The sequence below is a fragment of the Schistocerca serialis genome, chromosome 1, assembly GCF_023864345.2.
Source record: "Schistocerca serialis cubense isolate TAMUIC-IGC-003099 chromosome 1, iqSchSeri2.2, whole genome shotgun sequence".
Taxonomy (NCBI): domain Eukaryota; kingdom Metazoa; phylum Arthropoda; class Insecta; order Orthoptera; family Acrididae; genus Schistocerca; species Schistocerca serialis.
In genome coordinates this window covers 262,674,461-262,698,711 of record NC_064638.1, presented here as the reverse complement: position 1 = coordinate 262,698,711, position 24,251 = coordinate 262,674,461, and the positions used below count along the sequence as shown (strand labels likewise).

At 39.2% G+C, this 24,251-nt stretch overlaps 1 protein-coding gene across 3 annotated transcripts in view; it reads left to right on the top strand.

Annotated features, from left to right (window-relative positions):
• The window catches only part of LOC126467429 (elongin-B), a 37,612-nt gene that overhangs the window by 1,446 nt on the left and 11,915 nt on the right, over positions 1-24,251 (top strand). Inside the window, exons 1-2 of one of the 3 annotated variants that reach the window (XM_050096462.1) lie at positions 81-367; positions 601-694. In XM_050096462.1, coding sequence (XP_049952419.1) covers positions 347-367; positions 601-694 — 115 coding nt within the window. In that variant the 5' untranslated portion in view covers positions 81-346. Of the gene's footprint in view, positions 1-80; positions 368-600; positions 695-24,251 lie in introns of those variants that run through there. The other 2 variants (XM_050096463.1, XM_050096461.1) reach the window with 2 other exon arrangements.

Sequence of the window (24,251 nt, the reverse complement as noted above, 5' to 3'; positions counted from 1 at the left end):
TGTTTATCATTTCATGCAGAACAATAAAACAACTCGGACATCGGGCGCGAGAGATACCCTAATCTGTAACAGTAAATTTACTATTATAGGACAGGAAAGTCTTTTAAACCTGGACAAAATACGAAAATTTAATTGACTATAGCGTCTACACCTTTTATTAGTTTGACTGACAAAGAGAGTAGCATTCCTTGTATGTTGGCTGACCTGGGACTGTAGTTTATGCGCTATCTAGACCTTTCACCGCGGAGCTGTACGTAAACAGTAGGAAAATTTTGACAAAAGAACCAAAATATTTCTTTCGATCGTCTAGTGCTGTGTAAATACATAAAGCCCATCCCATAATGGTATGATTTTAGGAAATATAATCGTAAGAAACAGTATACATTAGTTTATATTTTGTAGGTTAGTGTAAATTACTGAATCATGTGCTATTATTAAAGGGTGAAGATTGCGGACGGAAAAATATTGACAACTGCCATTGATAGTTCGGTGTAGCTTTTTGCTGCACCCTTACTTATTTATCATGTTTTTACAAACTTTTTTGTGTAAAAGATAAAATTTTTCGCCGTGTTTCTGCAGTAGAAAATATTTCTATTTCAGGATGTATTTTTAATGATCAGGAGAAAAAAGCTCACAATTTTTACAGATGCAAAGGATACAACGTCAGTTCACGAACTTAAGAAAATAATTGAAGGTAAGTTACAGATCTAATCATCTTGTACATGTTACTTGTCTCGATTACTGTAAACTTGGATTAGACGCTCCCTGATAACAAGCCACTCAAACGTTGTTGGCTGATTTGTGTTGTACCTCTATTTATAAAAGGCAAAAGCAAGAAACTACCGTATATCGTGCAGGAATCATAAAATCAAGGAGAAAGAACTAAAGATCGGTATTGAAGATCTTCCTTTTCTATAGGGAAAGACTACAAAATTTTTACGGGGATGTGTGTTTTAAATCTTTCCATTGAAGATGTTGATTTTCATATTTGCATGTAATTTAATAACTGTGATGTTTAATATGGAATGCGTAGCAGGCTAACAACTACATTACTCACTCTGTAATTTTTTTGACAATATTATGAAAAGGAGTTTTTTTGCTACACTGAACATATATTCCAGAGTAATGATAAAATCTGTCTACTGTATTTTCAGTGGTTTATTTTATTTGCTATTGTACATTTTAAAGCAGAGCTTTATCTTTTAGTTGTAAACTGACTATCGAAAGATCTGTATTTGTGAGTCAACACGATACAAATATATATCTGATAGCCAACCATTTGATAATGTCATATCTAACAAACAAACAAAAAAATGCGGAAAGTTGTACTTAATAATTATGCAAATATAGTCTGGAAATGTAATTCTGATTGGCAGAAATCACGTATGGGGTTTCCCGAAGTCTCAATCTTAGGCTCACTGTTGTTGCTCATATATGTAAATGATCTTCCGTCTAATATACAACTAACAGAATTAGTTTTTTGTGGCATATGACACTAGTATTGTGAATAATCTAAGCGTATATACAGAAACAGAAGAAATGGAAAACTAGGTCTTAAAATTATCATTGACTGGTTTTCCACAAATGGTCTCACCCTCAATTTTAAAAAGTCACAATATATCCAGTTCTGCACATCTAGGAGCACTACATAAATGATAAGTGTAAATTGTGATGAGGAAATTATGAATAGGGTGGAGACTTCAAAATTCTAAGAGTCTTAGCAACCAAGTAGTGCGTGAGTATTTAAGTGTCAAGATGCTGAGAGCACATCTCGCCTTTTTTGAGACTTTTGCTGTTCAGGTTGATCCATTTCTGACTACATTTCCATCAGTTGCCCCTTAGCTCCTTTCATCCATATTTCCGTTCAGTCTATGTCAGTGACTGAATGAGATCTTTTAAAATCCAAAGTTTTGTTGAAACAAACTAGTTTCAAAATAGATCTGAATGACAGCATAAACCTGTTGCCACCATAGATAGGGGATAATGAGTACATAATAAAAAGACGTTGTGGGTCAGTGTGACATATCAAAGAAAGATATCCTGGCAGCTCGGAATGAGTGCCTCACATTTATGAACAGTATCCAAAATTCTGCCATATTCTTCTCACTACCTTAAATCGCTTTGGTGGTCATGAGGTTAATGCTGTTGCCCATAAGTTCCTAAACCTTTCAGAGATCAGGCCAGTAAAGGAGATCCTTGATGGGATCGTCATCCCATCAATCAGTTCTGGAGGATGGTCACTGGGCTTGGGATAAGAGCACTTGTAAAGAAATTTATCAAATATGCTGCTTACATAGTCTCCCATGCCAATGTCAGCCTTGAAAAGAGGTTTTTCTGACCATCCCAGACAAAAATTTTCACATAGTACTTCATACTGTTTACAGTACAGTCAATGTTGCTGAAGGTGTCTGATCTGTAACCTTCACTAAGCAGTTAATACACAGCTTCCAGAAACATGTGGTAGTTACAGTGAAAAAGTAGCAGAGAAAAGTGCAGCTTAGAAATCCTCAATAGCAAGTGATAAAAGGATGAAAGAGAGTTGAGGAAAGCTAATGGACCTAAAAAAAAAAAAAGAAAGAAAAAAACCACAGATCCCATGAAAAACCTTGACAAAGATTTTTCAGATTGAAGTAGTGGTTGTATCACAAAAAACTATGCGCTTGTGACTCCAGTTAATGTTCTTGTATGTGTTCTTATCAAATTAGTCCTTCCATAATTGTTTTGTAAAATTGTATTTGAATTTTATCCTGTAGTCTCTGTGGATCTTTTTGTGAAAAATGTATTTTTTACTGAAGTAGATGATGCTTTATTTTAAGCATTTTTGCAAATTTTGTCACAAAATCAATCAAAATAGATAAGGAAAAAACCCACAATATGATCCTGGAAAAAAAAATTGCCAGGGAAACCAGGAAAACACAGGGAATTTTTTTTTTAGAGTCCCAGGGCATCCTGGAATGACACCAAATCGGCTCACCTATCTTGGACTGTGGGTTGTTTTCACTGACTCAAAATGGAGGTACACACGGTGTGTTTGTGTTGTAGCTATGGTAATTGCTATTAATTTGCAGGTCCCCAAGATTATCTCTTGTCATTAACTCTCATTTATATATGTGTAGTACTATAATGTAAGCACACACAACTTTTTTAACCCATTAAACTTCGGTTACACAATAAATCATTTAAATCTAAAGGTCATAAATTCAACTGAATACATAGGAATTACAATTATGAGTTACTTAAATTGGAAAGAACATATAAAAAATATTGTGCTGAAGGCGAACCAAAGACTGCATTTTATTGGCAGAACACTTAGGAGATGCAACAGATCTACTAAAGAGACTGCCTACTCTGTGCTTGTCTGTCCTCTTTTGGAGCACTGCTGCATGGTGTGGGATCCATACCAGATAGGATTAACAGAGTACATTGAAAAAGTAGAGAAAGTTCAAAGAAGAGCAGCATGTTTTGTATTATCGAGAAATAGGGAAGGGAATGTTATGGAAACGATACAGGATTTGGGGTGGACATCATTAAAACAAAGCTATTTCTTGTTGTGACGGGATCTTCTCATGAAGTTTCAGTCACCAACTTTCTCCTCCAATTGCAAAAACATTTTGTTGACGCCAACCTATGTAGGGAAAAATGATTATCATCATAAAATAAGGGAAATCAGAGCTTGCACGGAAAGATATAGGTGTTTGTTTTTTCCGTGCACTGTTCGAGATTGGAATAATAGAGAATTATTATGAAGGTGGTTCAATGAATCCTCTGCCATTCACTTAAGTGTGATTTGCAGAGTATCCATGTGGATGTAGAAATAGGGACTTGCAGTGATCCCTTATAAAGTTGTGGGACACAATTTGAATGGCAGTTTTCTGTGTTTAATTTGAGTATTAGTTTTATCCCAGAAAGCTATTCCATAATGAGTATAGTCATCTCAAAGATATTACAAAACTAATTTTAAGTAGCACAGTGCTGTAGACCACAGGGATTTGCATATTACGGAGTTCTCCTCCATCAAACAAATAAAAATAAATGTTTTGCTGCATGTCATCCCATGTGGAATCCATGGCAAAGAAATAACTAATTGACAATGGAGGCACTTGACGCAACATGTTGTCCTATTTGCATGCCATTGTTGGAGTGTTGTGGCAGAGATTAAGTCTGAGTAAACTGGGGGTGGCATATTTCCATGTAGTAGTTGTGTAGTCCATATATACTTCTGACCTGCCATTATATACAGCTTATTACCTTCATGTATGATTTCCTTTTCCAGTTAAGAGAACTGAACAGTACATAGTCCCTTTTACATATCAGTCATGAACTCACCATGAACTTGCACTAGATTCCTTGTTAGGTCAATTTCTAGGTTTGGAAAGCTTTCTGTTCCTGAGCAACCCTTTGAGATAATGGACAGGTTGCTCTTGCATATACAGTAACTGTTCCATTGGTCTCATTAGTCAGGTAACGAAATGTCTTCATCTGGGAAAACCCTAAATTATTTTTATTAGCTAATCAGGACATACTGTTCTCTGCTAGGGAAATGCCTAACAAGTGAGCTTCTCTTCTAAAAAGGAATTTTGTTTTTATTTTTGGATTCTGAAGAACGTGTAAACTACTACCTTGAGGCATAATAACATCAGATGACAAACTGTGGACCTTGGGTGTGGGGTGGATGCATGCTTCACTGATACAGGTAAACCATAGATGTAACCATGTCAGAAGTGTATCTATGGAGAGAACAGACTAACATAGTGGTTCCTGAAGGGGTGTAGCCTTTTCAGTAGTTGCAGGGACAAATGTCTGGAAGATTCCCTGGCCCTTGTAACACCAGCCAAAACTGCCTCTCTGTGTTGGTACTGCGAACAGCTGACAGCAAGGGGAAACTGTAACTATTATATATTTCCTGAGAACATATAGCTCTACTGTATGGTTTAATGATAGCATTCTCATGGGTAGAAGATTCTGGACATGAAATACTTCCACCATTTGGATCTCTAAGCAGGAACTACTTGAGAGGATATCAACAAGAAAAACAAAACGGGCATTCTGTGAGCTGGAGCATGGAATTGTGCATCCCTTAATGGTGGTGATAAATTAGAGAATTTAAAAAGGGAAATGGGTAAGTTGAAGATGAATATAGTGGAAATTGTGAAGAGCAGTAGTAGGAACTACTAGATATCTAGTCAAGTGAGTGCAGAATTGTCACCATGAAATCTAATAGTGGTAATGCAAGAGTAAGTGTAACATTGACTAAGAAAATATGAATGTAGGTAATACTATGAACACTGTAGTGACTGCATTATTGTAGCCAAGCTAGATACAAAGTCAACATCCACCACAGAGTTAAAAGTTCGATAGTCCACTAACTTTGCAGATAGTGAAGAGTTAGAAGAAAGGAATTACTCAAATAGTTAAGAGAGATGCAAATGTAATTATGATGATGGACTGGAATTTGATAGTACAACAAATAAAAATAATAGAACAACTTGAATTGTTGAAATGGAATGAAAGCGGAAGCTGTCTGTTAGAATTTTGCCGTGAGCACCATGTAAGCATTGCTAATACTTGGTTTAAAAGTCATGAAAGATTATTTTATTTGCGGGAGAGACCTCAAGACATCAGGTTTAAGGTAGTATTATGAAAAGGATAGTTGCTACTCACATTATAGCAGAGGTACTGAGTTGCAGATAGGCACAACAAAAAGACTGTCAGAAAGACCTTGTTGGCCAAAAGCTACTTTCTGACAGTTTTTTTTTTTGTTGTGCCTATCTGCGACTCAGCATCTCCACAATATGGTGAGTATCACATTCCATTCCAGATGTTCCAGGTTTAAGATAGATTGCATAATAATAAGGCAGATATATTGAAACCAGATTTTAAACTGCTAAACATTTTCTTGGGCAGTGTGGACTGACTACAATTTCTTGGTTATGAACAGCAGATTAAAACTGTAGAAACTGCAGAAAGGTAGGGAATAGGAGCTAGAAGAAACTGAAAGAACCAGAAGTTTTTGAGAGTTGCAAAGGGGCCATTAGGCAGAAATTTACTGAAATTGTAAAACAACACAATAGAAGATTAATGGGTAAGTTAGTGAGGTGAAATAATAAAGTGACATGAGGATCAAATGGGCAAAAACCCAATGTATGGCAGGAATCCTGGACAAGATACAAGATATTGAATTAAATTTATGAAAGAAGAAAATCTAAAAATGAAGCAGGCTGAATTAAAGAAAGAAACCTCAAAAAAATAAGTGCAAAATGGCAAAGCAGGAATGACTAGAGGACAAATCCATGAGATGTAGAAGTGTAAATTAGACTTTTGAAAGGAAAAAAAAAACTGTATGAATATCACCAGCTCGTATGATAAGCTAGCAATAAATAAAAGAGAGAAGGCTTAAAAGTGGAAGGAATACATAAGGGGCCTATACAAGAGAAACAAACATGAAAACAATATCATGGAAAAGGAAAATTAAATAGTTGACAAGGAAATCAGAGATACAAGACTGCAAGAAGAATTTGAACACTGAAAGCCTGCCTAATTAAAAACAGGGCTACTGGAGTAGATGACAGTCACACAGAAATATTGCAATCCTTGAAGAACAAGCCCTGAAAAAATTTTTCCACTTGTTATGCAAGATGGGTGAGACAGACGAAATACGCTCTGTCTTCAAGGAGAATGCTTTTATGTATGCCATTTGCTCCTAGCAAGACAGCTCGATACGTACATAGATGTGATTTAGTTAGTGTAAATTGTCAAATCATGTGCAAGATGTAACAATGAAAACAATCAATTTTTGGCAAAATAATTGGATTGGATGTATAAAAAATCTACTCACCGAGCGGTGGCAGAACACACACATAAAAGAGGGTTGTAATCAGGCAAGCTTTCGGAGCCAGTGGCTCCTTCTTCAGGCAATATCTCCACAATATTCTTGACAGACTCTACACTCCTTTTGCACCCATTTCCCTACCCTATGGCTCCTACCGCCGTGATCATCCCCGCTGCAAGACTTGCCCTATGCATCCTCCAACAACACCTATAGCAGCCCTGTGGCTGGCAAAACATATACTATCAAAGGGAGAGCCACCTGTGAGACAACACGTCATATACCAGCTGTTATGTGAACAATGTTTGGCCTTTTGCATCGGCATGACTACCACCAAATTATCAATTAGGATGAATGGGCATGGGCAGATGATGTATACTCACCACACATGCCATCTGGATTCTTTCCCCAGACAACAGCTTCTTAGAACTCCACAGGTGGGAAGTAGCACTCCATCATTTCCTTGGTTCTCGCCACCCACCTGGCCTTAATTTACATTAATTTCTTCTGTCTCATGATTTCTTCACAGTAACTACCCTTTTCTTCACTCTTTCATTGTCTTACCTGTCTATTTTTCACCATCCCCTCCCACCTCTGTTGCATACAAAGCACATAGCTTTTCACTCTTATTAACTCATGCATAATGTTTAAGCAGTAATCTCTGTCTTGCATATTACCCTGCCTTCTACCATTAAGCTCTCAGGTTTTCAAATCTCGTCCGATGCAGTCCCCAACCATCAGTCTTCCCTTCTCATCCCGTACTGCAAGTCTCCCCTGACTTGCAGTTCTGGGTGACTTTCCTGAAATCCACCCCCTTTCCTTGACCTATCCAGGCCTTTTGCTTCACCCGTCTTCCTTCCCCTTCCGTGGTCTGAACTGTTCAAGGCAGGGTTCAACGTCAGGTTTGCTGTTGCCCTAAACCTGCATTTTATCATGCTGTTTTGGTGAGGGACCTACTTTCCTTCACACATAATGTCATTTGGAAGTATCACTTTGCAGCCAAATCCCAAAACCATTCCGACAGCAAATCTGACATCTAACCCTACTTCGAACAGTTCACAGCATGATCCCAACTTTGTCCACCACCACTACTTCAAAATCATCCCTTACTAGCCTTCCAAGAATTCCTCACATCCAGCATTGCTTCACAACCCTTCCTCATGGTCTGTACCACATGACTCTAACCTGTCCTCTGCATAACTCCAGGCTCTACATTCCCTAAAAGCTGATGACTCCATCTTTATTCTCCCAGCAGACAAAGGATCTACTGCTGTAGTACATGACTGAAAGGAGTATGCTGGTGAAGGTCTACACCAGCTGTCTGACACCTCTACATACAGCTTCTGCCATCAAGATCCCATCCCTCTGATTCAAACTGACCTGCAGTCCCTCCTTAAAACTATGGCCCGTCACAAGGACTAACTCCTCAATCCCTAGAATTCTCACCCCACCCAAACAATGCACCCCCACCTTTTACCTTCTTCCTAAGATCCACAAACCCAATCATACTGACCATGCTGCAGTTGCTGGCTTCAAAGCACCCACCGAACGTATATCTGCCTTAATTGATCAGCACCTGCAATCTGTAGTACGAAGACCTCCCTTCTATAACAAAGATACCAACCATATCCTAAATCACCTGAAATCTGTGCCCGTCCCAATCCACCACACTCCTTGCTTGTCACCATTGATGCCGTCTTGCTCTGTACCAACATCCCCCACATACATAGCCTGTCTGCTGCTGAACATTTCCTCATCAGCACCCACCTAATTACAAACCTATGACAACATACTTCCTACTCACCTTAATCAACTTTATATATACTACTTCAGCTTTGAGGGGCAGATATACAAACAGGTCAGGGGTACCGCATGGGAACCAGGATGGTTCCTTCCTATGCCAACCTCTTCACAGGTCACTTGGAGGGGAATTTCCTGGGCTTCATAAGTCTTCAACCCCTGGACTCGTGGTGAGACTGACCTGTTAAGATTCCTGGATTCTCTGAATAACTTCTCCCAATTAAATTTCACATGGTCCTATTCCAAATCCCATGCCACTTTCCTTGATGTTGATCTTGTCCTCACCGAAGGCCAGCTACACACTTCCATCCACATTAAACCTACCAACAAACAACAGTACTTACATTTTGACACTTGCCCTCCTTTCTATGTCAAACGTTCCCTCCCATACAGCCTTGAAATTTGAAGCAAACATGTTTGTTCTGATGCAAATGCTTTACTGCAATACACCACAATTCTCAGCTCAGCCTTCATTGAACATAATTACCCCACCAGCCTAGTTCAAAAGCAGCTTTCCTAGGCCATCACATCTAATCCTGATACTGCTGATCCCTCCAATAAACAGCTTCGGAGTACACCACTGGTGACTCAGTATTATCCTGATCTGGAATGTATTAATCAGCTACTTTGACAGGGCCATGACTTCATAAAATCTTGCCCTGAAATGAGATCCATTATGTCTGAAATCTTGCCCACCATACCTAGAATAGCTTTTCATCGCCCTCCCAATCTCAACAATATTCTTGTCAGACCCTAGGCTCCTTTTGCACCCACCTCTCTACCCTATGGCTCCTACCCATGTGACCATCCCTGCTGTAAGACTTGCCCTATGCATCCTCCTACAACACCTATAGCAGCCCTGTGACTGGCAAAACGTATACTATCAGAGGGAGAGCCACCTGTGAGACGACACGTCACGTACCATGTAAACATGGTTTGGTCTTTTACGTCGGCATCACTACCACCAAATTATCAGTTAGGATGAATGGGCATAGGAAGAGGGTATATGTGGTGTCACCGCCAGACACCACACTTGCTAGGTGGTAGCCTTTAAATCGGCCGCGGTCCGTTAGTATATGTCGGACCCGCGTGTCGCCACTGTCAGTGATAGCAGACCGAGCGCCACCACACAGCAGGTCTAGAGAGACGTACTGGCACTCGCCCCAGTTGTACAGCCGACTTTGTTAGCGAAGCTACACTGACCGATACGCTCTCATTTGCCGAGATGATAGTTAGCATAGCCTTCAGCTACGTCATTTGCTATGACCTAGCAAGGCGCCGTATTCAATTGATAATTAATATTATGAAGCATGTACCGTAACGAGAGATGTTCTACAATTGTGGATTAAAGTTAAGTATTACATCATCTACGTACTTTATTTGCAATTCTCAAGATATTGTCCTGTTCCAGACCTCACGCCAGTCAGCGTGTAATTAAACGCGTGCATTTCGGCCTCCTCTAGACACACAGTGTTGGCTCTTCTGCCAACACTACAGTATATACTGGCAACACACAATATCCTGTTGCAGAACATGCCCTATAATATGACAGTCTTGACCTTGGTGCCTTTTTCACCACACACACCATCTGGATTCTTCCCCCAGACAACGATTTCTCTGAACTTCGCGGGTGGGAACTAGCACTACATCATGTCCTTGGTTCTTACCAACCACTTGGCCTTAATTTATGTTAATTTCTTCTGTCTCATCATTTCTTCCCAGTAACTACTCTGTTCTTCAGTTCGTTTTAGTTTTCTGCATCTTTCATTGTCTTACCCGTCAATTTTTCACCACCACCCTCCCACCTCTGTCGCATACTAAGCACTTAGTTTTTCACTCTCAGTAACTCATGCAAGACGTTTGAGCAGTAATCTCTGTCTTGCATATTACCCTGCCTTCCACCATTAAGCTCTCAGGTTTTCAAATCTCGTCCGATGCAGTCCCCAACAATCAGGCTTTCCTTCTCTTCCTGTGCAGCAAGTCTCCCCTGACCTGCGGTTCTGGGCGACTTTCCCAAGATCTACCCCTTTTCCTAGACCTCTCCAGTCATTTTCCTTCACCCCTCGTCCTTCTCCTTCAACCCTTCTGCCTGAAGAAGGAGCCATTGGCTCCAAAAGCTTGCCTAATTACAATGCTCATTAATGTGTGTGTTCTACCACTGCTTTGTGAGCAAATTTTTCTTGTGCAAGATGTACACTTTTGGACATATCATGGCATTATGCTCCTATGAAGAAGGTATTGACATGACACCTGCTAAAGCAGTACTAAACTTCTGAAGATGTCAGATTACTTTATCAAAAATTGTAAAGTGAAATAAAAATATATTTGTTACTGATGACTGAATTTTATTCTGAAATATGTACTACAGTTGCTTGAAATGACAGCTATGAATAAAATAAGTATGTAAGAATTCAAATTCCTGAAAAGATAGGTCTGAAAGATATGAGTACTTCTGAACCAACACTTTAATAAGTCATGATTCCAAAGTACTGACACAATTTATGTGCAGAAGAATGGAAAAACTTATGTAAATCAACCTCAGGGAAGATCAATTTGGACTTCAAAGAAACTTAGAAACACACGAGGCAGTATTAACCCTACAACTTATCCTCAAAGGGAGATTGAAGAAAGTCAATTCTATGTTTACAGTAATAGAAGATTTAGAGAAAGCTTTTGATAGTGTTGACTGGACTCCATTCTTTGAAATTATACATGTAGCATGGATAAAATGTTGGAAATAAAAGCTTGTCTAAACTCATACAGCAATTAGACTGCAGTTAGAAGTGTTGGATGACATGAAAAGTAAGCAATAATTGAGAAGGGACTAAAAAAGTGTTTTAGCCTCTACCTGAGGTTACCAATCTGTACATTCAGCAAACTTTGTAGAAAATCAAAGAGAAATTTGGCATGGGCAGGCATCCATCGTCTCCTCCACCTCCCACTGATATCGCTCTTTCTGTGGTTCGTGCCCATGGACACGTGCTAGCGACATCTCTGCTGCATTTTTTAATCTTCTTCATACTGAGCTAAGCAAATAACATAGTATACCTAGAGGGGCACCAGAGTACCCCAAAGCAAAATGTAATCATGTACAATGACACAGTAATAGAAGAAGAATAGTCTTCTACTATAACAATGTAATGACCAAAAAAAAAATCGTTCAAGTGTGTTGGTAACTAATCATGTTAATTATTAATTTTTTTCTTTCTTTTTGCCAAATGTGTATCTATTGGTAATTACAGATATTTGAGTTCGAATCAACACAATTTTTACATGCTTTCTCTGTTTTCATAACTGCATGTATGTTCACTCTGCACAAAAGAATAACACTCACCACATTTTGTTTTACACTTCTGGTCTTATTTCCTAGGACACAGTTTATAATGCCCAACACTGGCTGTCTCTTGTAGAGGTTCCATTGAACTGTATTGCTGTGTCTCTGGGCTCATCTCCACCAAACAATAATTCCTTCATTATTGTTCATGTGTTTGTGAGCATTCCATTCTGCTTCTGCATTCTTTGCTCCACATGAGGATTTAGAAGTTCTGTCCTAGGTCTAACAAACATTTTCTCTTTCAGTTCTGTGTAAGAGCCTTCCAGTCGGGATTTTTTGTCGTCCAAATAACGTACGTGTTTATGACTGCTGTATCAGCTGTGTTCAAGAATAGCAAAAATGGTCACCACTTGCTATTCCTATTACATGTATACTCATTTATCATTTAGTTCAGTGCATCAACAGAACCGTTGGTTTTGTAATGTAGTGTAGAATAATATCGGGTCTGAACTGATCCTTTTCTGTGCCTCAGTTGTCATCATAATGTTCAGAACTCAGGGGATTACTGCCTTGTTCTTTTTAGGTACATATGATACTATGGTTAGATTTTCTTTGAATGCAAACATAGATGAAAATGTGGTTTTAGTGGTATTGGTCAAAGTTCAGATGGGATTTTGGGGTTCTTTTTTTCTAAGAGCACCAGTCAGAGTTAGCCCTTTTTTCAAAAGCTCCTATGCAAATGAAACATCCATAAAAAAGCTGTCAGTTGTAATACCATATCCATATCCTAAAGGAGATGCAAGGTCCATTACGACTCTAGCACCTTGATTCTTTTCCATTGATCGTTCTTTTGCTATGTATACCTACAGGTTGAAAGCATATGAAGATTCAACATTGTAAAGGGCCAAATTTTTTATGTGATATCTAACTGATTTGGACTTCACGTAAACCCTAAACGGGCATTTCCACGAAAAGCTACCAGTTGGTCGTCCTCTATCAAATGACTGCTTGAATAATAGTGTACACAGCATTCATGTCCATAAGTTGTAGATATTTCTTTAAATGCAGAAAATTTGTCCATTTGTCTCTCTTTCTCTCCAGTAATCATGCCATCAATCTGATGTAAAAGAAGTTCAGAAAATCTTTTTATCGAAAATTAAGCTATTAATATTTTTCTTTGGTACATGGTGTCCATGGACCATAACACAAAAAGTGGTTCTCTTTTAGCTTTCAGTGTGCCATTGTCACAAGAAGCGCTATGAAACTGAATTGTTCTGTAGTATTTATTGGGAACAATTTATGTTTGGATGAAGGGTGAGTTACATTCTGTAAACTCTGATCTTTGGTTTGTGCATTTAACAACTTTGTTCACTATTTTAGGTGTAAAGCACAATGAGTGTCTCCACAGTTGAAGACACACTTCTGGAAATCATTGTGAAATGCTGAATTTAGACAAAACTCCTGTTTCTAACAACTGCTTGGTAGTTTGTACATTGATCATCATATCATTCAATTTGTGCTGGTAGGTAAAGCTGTCTCTGGCATTTGAAGCTCCGTAATTTGTATAATGTGCATTTATACTTGTTTGTTTTCTTCACACACACAATACCTCGTGGGACACAACAGGACCCCAGTCAACATTTTAATTATTATTTATTATATAGATAAATATATTTAAAAAAAATTCAACATTGCTAATGTTTAGTGGGGACAGTTAAACAACATCACAAACTATTTGAAACAGCTACGAATAATAAAATAGTTACGTTGGGGCCTTGCAGTACCCCACTTGGTATGCAGAAGGTTAATCAGACAAAGCATGGCTTCCCAGGTCATAGTAAAGATGTAGCCATTATCATGATAAAGCACCAGTTCCCTTTCTAGTATCTCAGTAGGTTATTTAGCAATACAGTCCCAGAAATTAAGTGACTTGTGTCAGAACCTTAGTTAGGTCGTAATCCATTCTCTGTAATTCTGATGGACAATATTCAGCAACTGTCAACTTGTTAGGGGCCCACGATGTTCTTGGCAGCAGTGTTCAGCATTACATGCCTTCTAACCTGTATATGTCATGCCACATTGGCAGGATATCCGATAAGACTCCAGGTTTCTGTAGTCCAAAGTTGTCCTTGAAACTATCAGGCAAAGGCCGTGTTTTCACTAGTGAGTAGTAGACTGTCTTCACTTTGTGTTTCTGGAGAATTCATTCGATCCTTCCGGATAAATGCAGCACAAAATGGAACAAACTTAATTTTCTCTCTCTCTCTCTCTCTCTCTCTCTCTCTCTCTCTCTCTCTCTCTCTCTCTCTCTCCCCCTCCCCTCCAGTTGTACAGTCAGTGAAGGTTGTAAACATCTGTGCATTTGCCATTCCTTGTAGTCATTCTTTTGGAACACCAACCTCAGAAGTTCAAGTTCTTGGTTGAGACTTGTATTGTCAGAGAGAATGCAATCTCTACGTACCAATGTTTTGAGCGCCCCATCCCTCCGCCTTGGGTGGTTGTAACTGTATACATATTCGTATAGGCTGCTATGCATCTTCTTACAGTAAATTCTGTGGTCCAGCATGCTGTCTGCTCTTCTCTTTACTAGGACATCCAGAGAGGGGAGCACATCATCCATTTCAACTTCCACGGTAAATTTGCTGTTCTTATGTATGGAATTGAGGCATATGAGGAAATCCTTTACCTTATCTCTTCCGTTTGGCTATAATATGAACGTGTCATCTACATAATGGAAAAAAAAAACAGGTAGGTTTCCATTGGGCTGATTCCAGGGCTTCCTCCTCAAAACATTCCATATATATGTTCGCAACAACTGGTGAACCTTTTCAGGTATGTCTTGGCATCCACATACTTCGTCTTATACCCACATGGAAGTTTCAAGCTGAATTCAGTAATTTCCAGATACATTATGAATTCCATACACCAAACCTCAGTTTTACTATGGAAGTTGAGGAGGATGACATGTTCCCCTTCCTGGATGTGCCTGTGGAGGGAAGAGTTGACAGCACTGTGGGATACAGCTTGTACTGTAAGAAGATGCACATTGACCTGTACTTGCACGCACACAGCTGCCACCACCCAGCACAGAGGTATGAGGTGCTGAAAACATTGCATCCTCTCTGACAATGAGTCAGCCAAGGACTTGAACTTCCGAGAATGGTCTTCCAGAAGAATGACTAGATGGAGTGGCAAATTCGGAGAACTCTACATTCTACACTGACTGTGCAGCCAGCAGAAACAGAACCGCAGGAGGATGTGACCATTGTATTTATTCTCCAGAAACATTAAGTGAAGACAGTCTTCTGCCCTCCAGCGAAAACACACACACTGGTAATGTCAAGGACAACCTTGGACTGTGGCAATCTGGGGGTCTTGCCAGATACCCTACTAATGTTGTTTGACATACATAGGTCAGATCATTGCAGAGTACATCAACAGCACAGCAGACTGCAACAGCCTAACAAGTAAACAGTCACAGAACATTGCCATTGGAATTACACAGAATGGATTGCAACCATACAAAGGTTCTGACAAAAACATCTAACTTCTGGAATTGTCATTAAGGAATCTATTGAGATTAAAGTATGGGAACCTCTGATCAATCATGACAGTGGCTAGATCCTTAGTAAGGCCTGCGGACCTGCATTTGGTTTGATTTAGAAGAAGAAGAAGAAGGGGAGATGCTACAATGAACCAACTTCAATGGCAGACACAGCAACAGAACAGCAGCACGGAGGGGGGAAGGGGAGCGCTGCTCCAGCTCCTAAGCAGTCAGTTCGTCAACGCACCTGGCAATATGTTCACTTGTTCCATATTGTGCTCATTGGCCACTGATATTTGACCATTCACCCATGTACTGTTTAGTCTTTAAAACTTTGGTGTTTGCAGGTGGCATTGTAAATCTGTTAAACACAGCAAATTACTTGGGAGATCAGTTGTCTCGAAAAGAGGTTATAATATGAACGTAAATGAAAGTAAAACAAAGGTAACAGATTGTAGTCACATTAAGTCAGACAATGCTGAGGATATGTTAAGAAATAAGTCATCCAAAGTAGTGAATAGTAGCAAAATAACTGATGATGAGCAAAGTAGAGATGATATAAATAAAGCTGAAAATAGCAAGAAAAACATTTCTGAACAAGAAAAAATTCTCAACATTTAATATAAATGTTTAGGAAATTTTTCTGAAGGTATTTGTTTGAAGTATGCTTTGTATAGATTTGAAATGTGGATGATAAACAATATAGTCAAAAGGGGCATAGAAGCTTTTGAAACATTATGGTACACAAAAATGCTGAAGGTTATGTGGACAAATCAGAAAGCTAAAGAAAAGGTTCTGAATCAAATTGATGATATTAAAAGTGTCTGGCACTATTTGACTTAATGGAGAAATTGCCTGATAAGAGGTGTTGAGAAATCTTCCACCTGGTAATGGAGAGAAGTATGGTGGTTAAAATTGTAGAGGGAGCTCATGGCTTGACTGCAGTAACCAGGTTCTTCTGGATGAAGTTTGCAGTGGTTTCATGGAGATGAAGGGTCTTGCACAGGATAGACTAGTTTGGAGAGCTGCATCAAATGAGGCTTCAGACTTGAAAGAAAACAAAATCCTATGGCAGTAAATTTCTGACGGTAGAATTGACAGTCAGATAGTTAAGTATGATATTAGATACAACACATACAAATTTCCAATAACTGCTGTTGTGCACTCTCGAAAGAACACAACAATTGTCTGCCATTACTGTGGACAGAAGGTTTCATGTAGGTGTTATGTACAAATGAAGCTCACCCACAAGGGTCCCTTTCCTTTATCACAGACTGTCTCACCAATTGACAGAGACCCAAAGGGAAGCATTTGGTGGAGGGAAACTACATAGGATATGTAGCAGACAGCATTTCCAACCACTCAGTTCTACTTAGCTAGTGCTAGTAAGGGAAATCCAAAGAGGGCCCTGATTGCAAAACAGTTTACGAAGTCAACCCTGTTCTAGTCTGAGTTTCTGCTGTGTTTCTCATTTTGTACTCCCCCTCTTCACCCTCTCAATAATTCTGATGTGTTCTCATATACTCCAAGTGAGGTACCTTGTTTCAGTCTAGGTCTTTCGGTATTCTGTCAAATTCTTCTCACAATGTCACTTCTGCCTCTTCATCTTCTCCCATTTCGTCTTCCATTTCCATGATATTGTCATGAAGTTTGTTTCCTTTGTATAGTCCTTGTTTATGTACCTTCCATCTTTCAGCCTTCCCTTATTTTCTTAGTGTTAGCTTGCTATTTGAGCTCTCAATATTCATATAACTGCTTCTCTTTTCTCCAAAGATTTCCCTAATTTTCCTGTAGGTTAAAATGCCACCCTTAAATGTGTGAAAGGAGGGAAGCATTTTAATTACCACTGATGCTGACTGAGAATAAAATATACAGTTTATGTAGTTCTATCTATAAATGGACAGTGGTATTAGTGAATTCTCAATCATACCATTGGGGCAACTTAATAGTTTGGGTCTCCACTATTCACAAATACGAAGATGAGTGAAACCTAGAAAATCTCAATCACAGTTAATAAAAGTTCACGTAATAGCTTAGCTGCTTCATATGACGAGACATTCAACTTTGATATCCTCGGAGCTTCATGAATTCCTATTACATATACTTACAAGGGAACCTCCCCATCGCACCCCCCTCAGATTTAGTTATAAGTTGGCACAGTGGATAGGCCTTGATAAACTGAACACAGATCAATTGAGAAAACAGGAAGAAGTTGTGTGGAACTGTGAAAAAATAAGCAAAATATACAAACTGAGTAGCCCATGGGCGACATAGGCAATATCATGGAGACAGTTAGCACACGAGCGCCGTGGTCTCGTGGTAGCGTGAGGAGCTACAGAAGGAGAGGTCCTTGGTTCAAGTTTCCCCATCAAGTGAAAATTTTACTTTCTTTATTTTTGCATAGTTATTATCTGTCCGTTCATTCATTGATGTCTCTGCTCACTGTAATAAGTTTAGTGTCTGTGTTTTGTGACCGCATCGCAAAACCGTGCAATTAGTAGATGAAAGGACGTGCCTCTCCAATGGGAACCAAAAACATTTGATCGCAAGGTCATAGGTCAACCGATTCCTCCACAGGAAAACACATCTGATATATTCTATATGACACTGGTGACGGCATGTGCGTCACATGACAGGAATATGTTGTCGACCCACCTAACTTGTACACTTGGCGAATGGGTAAAAAGATTCTTCTACGTTGCCCGATTTAGGTTTTCTTGTGAATGTGATAATCACTCCCAAGAAAGTGATGAAAACATAAGAGTTTGTCACATAAACTGAAAATAAAAAATTAAACTTTTCACTCGATGGAAGATTTGAACCAAGGACCTTTCGTTCCGCAGCTGCTCACGTTACCACGGCGCTCCTGCGTTTCCGGCGTCCTTGATGTTGCCTATCTTCCCATGAACTACTCAGTTTGTATTTTTGGTTATTTTTTCACAGTTCCACACAACTTCTTCCTGTTTTCTCAATTGATGTGTGTTCAGTTTTTCAAGGCCTATCCACTGTGTCAACTTAGAACTAAATCTGAGGGGGGTGCGATGGGGAGGTTCCCTTGTTAGCTTCAACCTATTGTTTGCTATTTTCAAATTCTCTGGACATAGCATTCCGAGATTGAATCCATGTTGTTGTTGTTGTTGTTTCCAATGAGAACATTCTCCTGAGGAGTCCTAGCCCAGAGATCATTCTTTTTTTTTTTTTTTTTCCTCTCTCTAGAATATTTTATGTATGGGGATACCATTGTCATTAGATTGCACACTAGAGTTGCATGTCTTCAAAAATTATAATGACTGTCATTTCCCATTGCTTTTGGCCATTGGCAGTATTAACGTAGCAAGCTCTTCTGCAAACTGGTTCGCAGTAGAGCTTCTGTGAAGTTTGGACGGTAGGAGACGAGGTACCGGCAGAATTGAAGCTGTGAGGACGGGTCGTGAGTCGTGCTTGAGTAGCTCAGATGGTAGAGCACTTGCCCGTGAAAGGCAAAGGTCCCACGTTTTAGTCTCGGTCCGGCACACAGTTTTAATCTGCCAGGAAGTTTCATATGAGCGCACACTCTGCTGCAGAGTGAAAAATCTCATTCTGGAATTTTTCAGGTGTTTAGACCTGGAATGTGTTGCAGCAAAGTTTGTTCCAAAATTGTTGAATTTTGACCAAAAACATCACATAGACATTGCTCAGGGATTGCCAAGTGAAGTTGACAATGATCCAGAACTTCTAAAGAAGGTTATAACAGTGACAAAACGTGGGTGTATGGGAATGGTGTCAAAACTAAGGCCCAGTCACCCCAATGGAAACTGCCTGAAAAGCCAAGACTAAGTAAAATTGGACAAGTTCAGTCACATGTAAAGGTTTGTCACAGGTTGTTGTTTTTTTTATTATTTTTTTTTTTTTACCTGGCCCCCCCTCCCCGATACAGCAATATGAGTTCCTGCGTAATTGTGCCAAAACCACTCATGGAAATTGGATCATAATAATGCTCCTGCTCACCCTTCAATGCATGGTCATGATTTTTTGGCAAAAAACAAAACCGTTTTGTTGCTTCAACCAGCATGTTCACGGGACATGGCCCCCTGCGACTTGTTTCTATTCCCGAGGCTGAAGAACACCATGAAAATATGTCATTTTACCACCATTGATGAAATAAAAACAGAATCACTGAAGGAGCTAAACACCATAAAGAAAAGTGAGTTCCAGAAGTGCTTCCAAGATTGGAAAAAGTGCTGTGTTATATCTGAGAGGGATTACTTCAAGGAAAACAAAAAAATTATGTTACTCTTTATCACTCCTCCTAATTAGTCCAATTAATCATGTATTGTTATCTGTTTGCAATTTCTCCCTAATTTATAGTAACAAATTGTAATATTGCTCTACCATGAAAAACTTGATTTTATAGTAATCAAATGTTTAAAAAGTTGTGTTAATGTATAAGATCTCTTCAAGGTTAACATTTAATTGACATAGAGAAGAACTGTTGAGAGTAGTATGTACCTTTGAGCAGAAAAAAGAGAAAGACATCTCTTAAGAAACAATCTTGATCATGTTGAGCACCACAGGTGATTGATATTAATATTAGTGAGTAATGAAAACCACCTCAGCTCATTATTACACATTTATTGTTGTACAACCAATTTCAATCTTATTTTCTCAGCAGAGTGTTTGTGATTATCATCTTCGGATTTTGTCTTTAACATTGTATATTACAACCAGACCATTTATAATAATAATAAAGAACAACCCCCTTCAGTCACAAATTGTGATTTTATTAAAAAGTACAATGCATTCCGAGCATTGGGGACTTATCTTCAGGTGCTTTGTTAAAGCACCTGAAGATGAGCCCTCAGGGCTCAAAATTCATTGTACATTTTACTAAAATCACAATTTGTGGCTTAAAGCAGTTGTTATTCATTATTATGAAAGCAATATAGTCATGGAAGAAACACTACAAACAGTGGATAAAATTATGATGATTTGTATCAAGATTTTGGCACATCTCAGCAACCTGAAGGTATTGTAAGAGCAAAGTTAGTCATAATGAAATAGATTTGCAGTAATACAGCTGAGGTGATTTTCATTCATATTACCTCTATTAAGCTTTCCAGACATATGGTAAAAATGAAATAGATCATAACAAAATAAATGTGTAATAATACAGCTGAGGTGAGTTTCAGTAGTCATAAAATTACATCTTTTTAAGTTTTCCAAATTTACAGCTCCTCCACATAAAACATATATTACCACAGTTTTGCAATATGATGTGACACATTTTACATAATTACAGTGGAATAGGTCCCACTGCAATAATTTTCGTGCTCCTTCATCTCGGTTCCTTTATATCGCTTTCTCATACTATTTTGAAATACTGTACATTATTGTTACACACACACACACACACACACACACACACACACACACACACACACACACAATTAAGGTATTGCTGTGTGTGAGTAACAGATATGTTTAGTGGAGGAGAGGAGACTCCTGGTGTGTCCACCTGATCCTCACCCTTTCGTGTCTGGATCATAATGGTGAATCCTATATTTACCACCCATGGTAAGACAGCTTAAAAACTGATTTCAGTTGTCCTTACATATGATAATTTTCATTTCAGTGTGATGCCAAAGTAGCGAAGTTCTTGTAGTGGATGATAGACTTGAACATGCCAATCACATGTTTCACTTAGATATCAGTTCATTTCCCTCATAACTTCAAAGGTTGAATGTGCATCCTCAGAGTGATACTGTGCCATTACTCAACCTACATAAACGTCTTGTTCACACTTACACTATTTTTTCTCTATAACCTTTGCACTATGGGTTATGTCTGTGTGTATCCCCAAAGAGTAAAATCTACTCTGTGCACCAATCTATCACTTCCTACTACAGTCCTGTGACAAGGTACCTTTCACCCTACTAAGGATACAGATACCTTTAAGAATACTTGATTTTCCTATTATTTCCATTGCAAAGACTATGAAATTCTTTTGCACAAGGCAATCAACCAGGTGTTCACCAGATGGTAACTGCCAAAATGTGACATGTATAAGTGTCACCCAATTACAGAACTTGCAGGTCATCAGAAAATTATGAATTTAACATCTGTTTTGCAGTCTGAACCATTTCCCTCCAACCCTATATCTGGCTTATCTGAACACCACAGATGAGAACTGTTTCTTCAACAGATTATTGGGGGGGGGGGGGGGGGGGGTGCTGTCATATCCCCGGACATAAATGCCACTGATTCCTGCCTTGCTTCTGCTCCCTTTCTACCCTTCTACCCCAGAATTGTTATTTCTCCCCATTATTAGCTTTGAACATCATAAACATGTCACTAATAGAGGCAGTACAATGGTTGAAACAGCATGCTCAGGTTTGAGAGTACCAGGTTTCAGATTCCTGGCTAAGTAGCATGTTTGGGTCATCTTTGTCACTCCAGGCCAGTGCTGGGATAGTTCACTAGATAGATGATAACCTCTTTCTCCCTCTGATCTCCATCTCTGTTCGTAATGACATCTGCATCAATAAGTTGGTAAACTCTAGTTTCCCTCCATCCTTTTCTCAAATTTTATGTACAGTAGAGAGTCGATTATCCGAAGTAATTGGGGGACATGGGTGTTCGGAAAACTGGTTTGTTCGGATAATCGAACTGTACATGTTTATTTGCCAAAAAGAAGTACTGTACAGTAAATTCATTCATAAAAACAGGCCTCTCTTTTAGTATTACAAAGTAACATACAAAGGCAACTTCAGTAGGACTATATAGTATGTGGCACAGTTTATTAAACAAAAATATATACATATTACATACGCATTTTACATACAAAATTAACGTTTAAAAAAATCCTTTATTTTGGTCTGTCTAAGCAAGCCTACACGCTTACGAGCAGCTAAGTCAAGTTCAACGAGCAGCTAAGTCAAGTTCGCTTCTTCACGCAGCAGCAACACAAGTGGTCGTAACAGAGAACAGAAGGTGACTGCAGCGTGAGAAGCTCTTCTTGAGGGCGAGCTCCTTCAAACTGCGAGGAGCAGCACACCTCAACTCTAAGCTGGCGCAGCTGTTGCTGTGAACAGCTTTGATACCGCCGCTACTTCTACTGCCAGTGCCAAGCCGACAGAAGTGTGCTGATTGTTGAAACACAGCGACTGGCGGCTTGGCCGGTCAGCAGCGCCCTGTGAAGGCCCCATTAGAAGCAATGTTCTGCCAGCGGTGGCACAGTGCAGCAACTACTGTGGGAAACTTGGTTTGGGAGTGAGGGGGATGATGGACGGTAGGGTGGGAGAGTAACAGGTGCGAGCGAGTACACAGTTCGGTTAAGCGGTCGTTCGGTTGCCAACGTTCGGATAATCGACACACTACTGTATTCTAATTTTATTTACCATTTTTTCTTTGCCTTTCATAAGTAACGTTCTCTTTCTCCTTGATACCTCCTTCTGCCACACCCCCCCCCCCTCTCTCTCTCTCTCTCTCTCTCTCTCTCTCTCTCTCTCTCTCTCTCTCTGATTTCTGCTGGTTGTATTCTTTACATTTACCATTCCTCTCCCTTAGTGCAAAATTAACCAAACATTCAGCACTCGTTCATCTCTAGAAGCTGCTCCTATATTTTGAACACTCCTCCCCTCGAAAGCTTAAGTAAATCCTTTTTTATGTGTGTGTTCTCCTGCCACTGCTGTTTTTTTATCTATACAATTACTGTATATTGACAATTTAACACTGTATGACACACCAGGAGCCTGACCTTCCCTACCCTAGTATGTAATGCTCTTGCATACTGTGCCATCCAAGTCTAACTCACAACTTGCTGTCACAACTTGCATTCTGCCAAGTAGCTATTTCTTGCTTTCCAAACTTCCAGGAACCTAGAACTCATGTGAGAAAGGATGTTGTAAAGAAAGAATTAAACACTACCTTGAGTGTATTAGGAATAAATGTTTCACTATGCACAGATTGAGATGGTGCAGTGGTAAGAGACTGAACTCGCATTTCGGTAGGTCCACCAAGTCATTAACCTTTTCTTCCCACCAGTCACATAATTTTGTTATTTATAACCAGACGGGTGTTAGTACTGAAGTTAGGAGGAGCTCTATCATCCATCAACGGTTTGTGAAAATTTAAGGTCTGGTCACATTGAAACAATGTCTTATCTGCGAACATCTCAGTTTTACTAAATAAGGGTTTACACCAAACTGAATAAACCATTTGCATAAATGCAGGAAAATCAGCTGCTAATAGTGCTTGCATGTGTTAAACAGTAAAGGTATGTAACACTGTTATGTAACTTTAACCAAACAGCTGTGTCGTCAACTGCATGAAAAATTGTCTTTTCCAGTTGCCATTGCCCTTGCCATTCTAGGTCCCCACAAGTCACAGGTTGCAGCCTTAAATATCCCATTACATAAGACAACTATTTATTAGTTCAAACATCTTTCCATTGGGGCACCTTACTCTAGAAAACTCTTCCAGTATAAACACAGAGTGGCATGGAAGTTACCATATGCTGATGCTTTCATTAAATGGATGTCTTTGGACTCCGGCTATGTGTACACTTCGGTACGGTTCGGTTGCAACATTGAGGATGAACAGTAGCAGTTAGTTTCATTGAGGATGAACACTAGCTAACAGTTTTGTGCTCATCAATCTTGTAATGACTGCTTAAACAGCTGATGCTAGATGTTAGAAAAGAAGTGAGTCACATGTCAACACGAACAGTGATGCAAGTTGTGTGTCGATGTTACCTCTGGTGAAATGGAACACAAGACAATGGCTGGAACCAGAGAATTACAACATCATGTGCTATAAAGATTTGTAGA